General features: G+C 43.4%; 1 protein-coding gene across 1 annotated transcript in view; it reads right to left on the bottom strand.

Annotated features, from left to right (window-relative positions):
• The window catches only part of LOC107103925 (transmembrane gamma-carboxyglutamic acid protein 4-like), a 21,108-nt gene extending 19,774 nt beyond the window's left edge, over positions 1 to 1,334 (bottom strand). The window contains exons 1-2 of the mRNA XM_015403783.1: positions 1,106 to 1,334; positions 917 to 1,013 (exon numbers count right to left, since the gene is read on the bottom strand). Of these exons, the coding sequence (XP_015259269.1) occupies positions 917 to 1,001 (85 nt within the window). The 5' untranslated portion in view covers positions 1,002 to 1,013; positions 1,106 to 1,334. The remainder of the gene's footprint in view (positions 1 to 916; positions 1,014 to 1,105) is intronic.
• Positions 1,335 to 6,955: the final 5,621 nt, after the last annotated feature.

Raw genomic sequence — 6,955 nt, 5'->3', positions numbered from 1 at the left:
GATACCTAGAAAGTGTACTTAAGTGAAGCAACGAAGTATTTGTACTTTGTAACTTGACACCTCTGGAAACCAGGACCACTTGATGTGGGTCATTCGCTCTGCAGAGAAGCTGACTGGCTGCATTTTTCCTTCTTTCCAGGAACTGTACACCTCCAGGACTTTGAGGCAAGCAGGTAAGAGAATAGCTGACCCCCTCAGCCTCTCGCCTTCAGACAGGAGGACAGGAGCATCCAACCACCAAACAGTTTCTCCCATCTCCCCCATTAACAGGGACCAAGGTTTCCACTAACATGTTGGGGGGGTTGGAACCCTCAGCACGTGTAATACTATTCAATCTAACTTCATACTGTTCATCGCTTCTTTTTATGATCTGGTTTTCATTCTTTACAGTCTCAGTTTCTTTATTCCAGATTATATAAACCCAGCTTTAATGTGAGCGGTACCCATATCCCAAAAACAAACTTCTGGTAAGCGTCAAACACGGCTTGGCAATAAAGCTTTCTCTGAATATGACAAAGCATGGCAGGTTTTAGGACTCTAATGGGATGAAAGGGAACAGAGGGGTGTGAATACTTTTTTTCTACAAAGTGAAACTTCCTAATAAAGCTCATCCAAAGAAAGAACTTCAGCAAGTATTTAAATCATTACACAAAAATAGTGTAAAATTTATCATACTTTATTTCATTTGAAGTTGGAAAAGAATCTTAATAAAAAATAAAAAACAAAATGACTTATCTAGATTCAGATTTTTTGCAGTGAGAGCTTGTTTTCTGACTGATTAAAATGTTTTCCATGTATCGGTTCTTCACTCCGTTTCCACAACTATCTGACCTCCTGCCGTCATGTGACAATCTGCCTCCACTCAGTGTCTTTAGTCGTTACTCACTTAGTCTGGAGGTAAAGGAAGACTGTTTACCTGCTGCTTGTTGCTTACGAACAAAGCAGTGGCCCGTCTGTAGGAGCGACAGAACCACGATCCACAGGGCCGGCAAGGCTGCCATTAAAGAAAACGCCTGGAAGGAAAACAGGAAACAGGATAGGAGAGAAGAGTAAATTCCTAAGTTCTCTGATCAGCAGAGTCTGTAGAGAAAGACGAAGGTCTCACCTGCCAAACAAGGTGGAACCACTGGGCTTCAGACTGACCAATCCGTCACCGTCTCCTCCAGACAGCCATAAACATCAAAGTAGCAATGAAGCCTGAAACCAAGTTTTCTCAGTACTGCTGGTTGGGATGAGTTCAAACCGGTTCTACCACATACCAGGTGGAAGGGAGAAACCCTGTAAACAGGTTTCTTAGTGGAGGTGAGCTTAGTTGTTTGGTTAGTGCCTCTGCTTACAGCCAATGACAGAACATCAGCTCTACGGTCAGCTGTGCTCAGGCTGAGTCAGCAGGAAACAACGAATGGAACAGGTTCTGCCGACGCGCAGGGAGGTGGATTGGTTCTCAGCAGGGAAGGGAGAGGCTGAACAGTAACATGATACCTTCAAAACTCAACTCACGTCAACACGTCCATTTACAACAGAAAGGATCAATCATCCTGACCCTGACCCTGATCCTGATCCTTTTCCTGACACTGATCCTGATCCTCACCCTGATCCTGATCCTTAGACCTTGACCCTGATCCTGACACTGACCCTGAGACCTTGATCCTGATGCTGACCCTGATCCTGATCCTGACCCTGATCCTGAGACCTTGACCCTGATCCTGACCCTGATCCTGATCCTGAGACCTTGACCCTGATCCTGACACTGATCCTGAGACCTTGACCCTGATCCTGACCCTGATCCTGACCCTGAGACCTTGATCCTGACGCTGACCCTGATCCTGAGACCTTGACCCTGATCCTGATACTGATCCTGACCCTGACCCTGATCCTGACCCTGAGACCTTGATCCTGACGCTGACCCTGATCCTGAGACCTTGACCCTGATCCTCACACTGATCCTGATCCTGTTCCTGACACTGATCCTGATCTTGATCCTGACCCTGAGACCTTGACCCTGACGCTGACCCTGATCCTGATCCTGTTCCTGACGCTTACCCTGATCCTGACCCTGACCTTGAGACTTCAGTTTCAGTACAAACCATTCGACCCTGATCCTGATCCTGTTCCTGACGCTTACCCTGATCCTGACCCTGACCTTGAGACTTCAGTTTCAGTACAAACCATTCATCACATTCATTGGGGTGGGGGGTTTACTGCATGCCGCAGAATGCTGCCTTTGGCGCATTCTTACGGCTGCCGAGGGCCCCAGAACGTAGGCGGGTCCCTGTAGCTCTGCCTTAAAGGGGAACGCCTTTTTTTTCATTGGGTCCTTGATTTTCCGTTATTCCATCATGTTCTACTCTCCCATATGAGTTTAGTGTCATTTGGAGCCGTTCTGAAGATATTCCGTTAGGTTATATCCAGTAACGTCTTCCTATGGGCAACGACTTGAAGGCACAAACTAAACTGTTCATCATTTATTCTTTATGGTACGCCAGCATTCAGAACATGGAGGCCAATCACTGGCAGGTCTCGGCCTAACAGGTAAATCCTGCGCTCCAGGTGAGCAGATCGCACCTTCAGACATAGAAAGAGTGCATCTTGAAAAATCAATGAATGGATGCAATCTGCTGGTTTCATTTAAGAGAAAAGCTTTTCCTCAATAAGCTGAATTGATCGTTTCAGGATTCATTAAGTTTTCTGAAACTGACCAGATCTACGAGTGCGACTGGTTTCCAGTTTATCCACTGATTTGATCTTAGGAAATATTTTCTGATGATGCTTTGCATTAAAGTGCATTTTACACCAGTAGATGGAGCTCCTGGTCTTTAGCAGATAGTTAAACAGCCCAAGTTTAGTCTGATTGAATGTGGACTGTTGCCAAGACTTTCCACATTTTCTATTGGATTTAGACCAAAACTTTAACTAGGCCATTTTAACGGAATCACTACATCTTTATTTGTCCCCCAGCCTGGAGCAGCACTCCAGTAGAGTGAAGATCAGTTGCAGTACGGGGTCAGGGTTCAGACATCCGAGGTCTGAGGTCTGCTGACGTCAGAAAAAATGTCCTTAAAAGGATCACAGTCGATGAGAGGAGGGAAAAAGATCAAAGGATCAAGTTTGAGATGACAAGAAACTGAGGAAGAAGAAGAAACACAGGTAGAAAAAATAACATCATGGGGGAAACGCTGAAGGTATGTTTATATCTCTGACCCAATGTGTGTGTGTGTGTGGGCAAATGAGGCACTGTCCCTAATTTTCACCAACCAGCTGGACATGCAGCAGCTTCCCAGATGTCCTCAGGGTAGGGAGCGGCCAGAGCGCCGTGTTTACAGACTAAGAGAGGTCTGATGATATATGACCTTCAAGGCCGAATGAGGGCAGCAGATTTCAGACAGAACAGGTTTTTTGGGTCTCGCTGAATCTTAATTATTTTCCTTGAAAGTTTCTTGCTGGTGCCTCATTATAGAGGATCCAAGTAGAAACATTCCTGATCTTCCTGCCAGATGTGAGTTAACAACTTTCTAAGATTCTACCATTCAGCAAACTTTGATGATCTAGAAGTTAGAAGACAGTAGGTGAAGCAAAAGGCTCATTCTCTGCATGATGTCCTCCGGTTCCTTTCACCTGGACTCACCTGGACTCACCTGGACTCACCTGGACTCAGCGATCCTAACTCATAGTGAAGGACGAAACACATTCATTTGTGATGCTTGCTGAGTAACGGTGAGGAAAACGAGCTTTAGCCCCACCCACCCACCACCTTCCAGCCAATCACATCTTTGGCTGGATTACATTTTAAAAAACTGACCAAACAAAAGCCTGTTTTTATTGATTCCATCTGTTTTTTTTTATTAATTTGATCCTTTAAATCTGTTGACAAGGCAGATCTAGGATTTTTCAAAGGGGGGGGGGGGGTGCACACATAAGGGGAATGTAAAGACAACCTGATGCTAAATGAGCAAAAAAATGCCTTCTTTACTCTTTCATAGAACTCCAACTATTCATCTAAAGTTTTTATTAATAAATGTTCGTTTTATTGGGTGAACATAAAGGGAATTTACGTGATTTCATCATTTTTATCATTTTTCAGCCAAAATCTCTAGGTTTTAACAGCCAGCAGAGGGTTAAAATTATCCGTAACAATTAATCAAATAAAGCTTCTTCATTTCCAGAAATATTTATTTTTAAAAAGGACATAAAAAAGACTCAAGTATTGAGAACAGTTTGCTATGGATCCAGTGATAAAGGATTTTTGAATTTATTTTAACCAGAAAAGCTTAGTCTTAAGAAAAAAAAAACCATTAAATGAAATTAAACCATAAGCCGAAAACAGAACAGCAAGACTTGACAAAGACCTGAAACTGATACCAAAACAGAAACAACCTAAAATCTGAAGGACAGTGAGAGCCAAAATGGTTTCTGCCATGCCAGTTAGAAAATGTTCCAAAAAAGTAAAAAAAAATAAAAACAATCCACTGGAGTTTGTTTCCAAGTTTGAAGACGTTTGTATTATGGACACTCTATGTAGGAATGTAATGAACTCTAATGTAGGAAGGACAGGAAAAACAGAAAAAAAGAGAAAATATGAAGATAGAAAGGAGATAATGATAAAACATCTTCAGTCTGCTTCATCACCTGGAAAAAGAACAGAACAACCAACGGACATGTTACGAGAAATACCATAAAGTATCACCTTGATACTATCGCTGAAGTAGTATTATTTAATCTGACATGTACTCTGTGTTACCTGAAGATCAGAATATGGGCTTTCTGTGTGGAGGTGAATCTCTGAGTTCCTGGAACCAAACACCTGTAGTTGATTGTGAGGGTGAGCTTGTTCATGTAAAGTTTATCCAAAGGAAAAATGCTCAATGGTGGATGTGGAGAGCCGGAGAGGTGCCCCCTCCCCACCCCCCCCAGATGCCCAAAGGGACCCCAAGAGCGAAGGCCCAAAGGAGGGGCCAGCCCAGGAAATCCGACCCCCACCAAGGGAGGAGGAGAGACAGCCCTGAGGAAGTCCCCCAGCCACCGCCATGCCGGAGCCCCCAGGAGCTGCGAGGACGAGTCTGTGGGCTCCGCTGGCAGCGGACCCTGATGTGGATCAGCCATGGGCCCCAGGTACCTGAGGCCCCAGGGGCACCCTGCCCCCTGGTGGGAGCCCCGACCAGGCCCCCGGGGGTCCTGGCCCCGCGAAGCAGCTGCCAGGAATAAGCCGGTACCCGGCCGGACATCAACCCCCAAACAAGGCTAAATGAATCCAATTTGATTCGGTTTAAAATTGAAATGTAATCAATGTCTTCATCTCTTGCCTCAACTACGTTTCCATCGCTCCCTTTTAAATGATCTTCTGTCACATTAATCCTGTAGAGCTTAACATTTCAGATTGGGTCACAGATTTGGTCCCGTTTAAACTAAGTGGTGCCGATAGGAAAGCATCCATTTCCTCCGACTGCTGCTGAGGAAGCTTATAAGAATGAGCCTGATAAAGGCATTACAACTATGAGACTTTATAGGATGGCTTTATCCTCAGCTTTTCAAACAATAACATGCCTTCTTCTCATTTCTTTACTTCCATTTTATCTCATGACCGTTTCCAAATTTTTCCATTTTCCCTGCAGACCCTCCAAAATCAGAAGTTTTCAGAAATTCTGGGCTGATTCCCTTAATGGCCCTTTTTAGGTTCCATGCTGTGATGTCCTTTAGGCTCAACACTAAATGGACATTTTTAAAGGACAGAAAGAAACAGTTCAGCAACATTTACAGGCAACTGGAATATCTAGAATCATGTGTAAAATAATGTCATTTACCCGCCATGAAACTAAGATTAACTAGATTAACTATTATTTCTAGCTTTCCACCCCACCTCCTTTAAAATATATTTACTTTTCTTATTATTAATTTTTCTGTTCTTACATTTGGTGTTTTACATGTTTTAACTAATAAGTCAGAGATGTTATGCATTAAAAGATGTTCTGCTGGATCAAACCTCCAGCCATTGTTGACTGATGGAGATAATTACTGACATCATACTAATAAATTTACAAACTCAGGAATCTTTTACTCCAACAACCAAAAAAGGACCAATCAAGCACACGGTTCCTGGAAATGTTTTATTGATTCTTAAACATGTAAGACCTTAATAAAAAAAATGATTATGTGAATTGCAAGTGATCATAAATATGAAAACTTTTTTTAAAAATAGGATAAATGTGAACATTTGGAAAGGCTTTAGTGAGATCATAATCCATGTTTACTCAAACACCCACTGATTGTCTGATCTAAGAACCCAGAGCGGGTAAGATGGAGGCTCCTGACAGCACCGGCATCAGAAACCTGCTGGAGATTCAGGGAAACCTTTCAGCTCCGGCTGAAAACTGAATCTGGTCTAACTACCGAGAGGTTGGCCGTGATCAGGCCAGTTTGAAAACAGCACGTCTCTGTCTAAGGGACAGACCCAGCAGCAGGAATGTGAGCAAAACAAAATGGAAACCAAGAGGAGAACGCGGCTCAAAAAGTTCATCATAACAATAACACTGCAGAGAGCACAAACGCTTCTTTCAGAGAAATCACATTCAGATTACAAAGAAACTATAAAAGCAATAAACATATTACCAATAAAAGCAACAAGCAGAAGGTCCATCTGCAGCCCAACATCTCAGCCACGGGTTAAAAACCACTAAAGTTGGGTTTTTATTGTGATTCCCTAAAGCTTTATCAGCAGATCCAGTCACCATGAACACTGTGACCGCTGCTGAGGACCATCATGCCTGATGAGAGCTTAGGAGGCGAGACAAGCTGTCCAGATCAAAGCAATGACACCAGCATACAAAAATAAAGCTAATTAAGGTTTTTCAACACAAGTAAGGCCTTTATTTCACTGGGAGGAATTTTAAAGGCACTATTATCTGTGGGATGATCGGGGGCTCTGACATGATGATCGGGGGCTCCGACATGATGATCGGGG

Source organism: Cyprinodon variegatus, unplaced genomic scaffold (genome assembly GCF_000732505.1).
Source record: "Cyprinodon variegatus isolate N-32 unplaced genomic scaffold, C_variegatus-1.0 Scaffold1565, whole genome shotgun sequence".
Lineage (NCBI taxonomy): Eukaryota > Metazoa > Chordata > Actinopteri > Cyprinodontiformes > Cyprinodontidae > Cyprinodon > Cyprinodon variegatus.
This window is presented reverse-complemented; position numbering and strand designations above follow the sequence as displayed.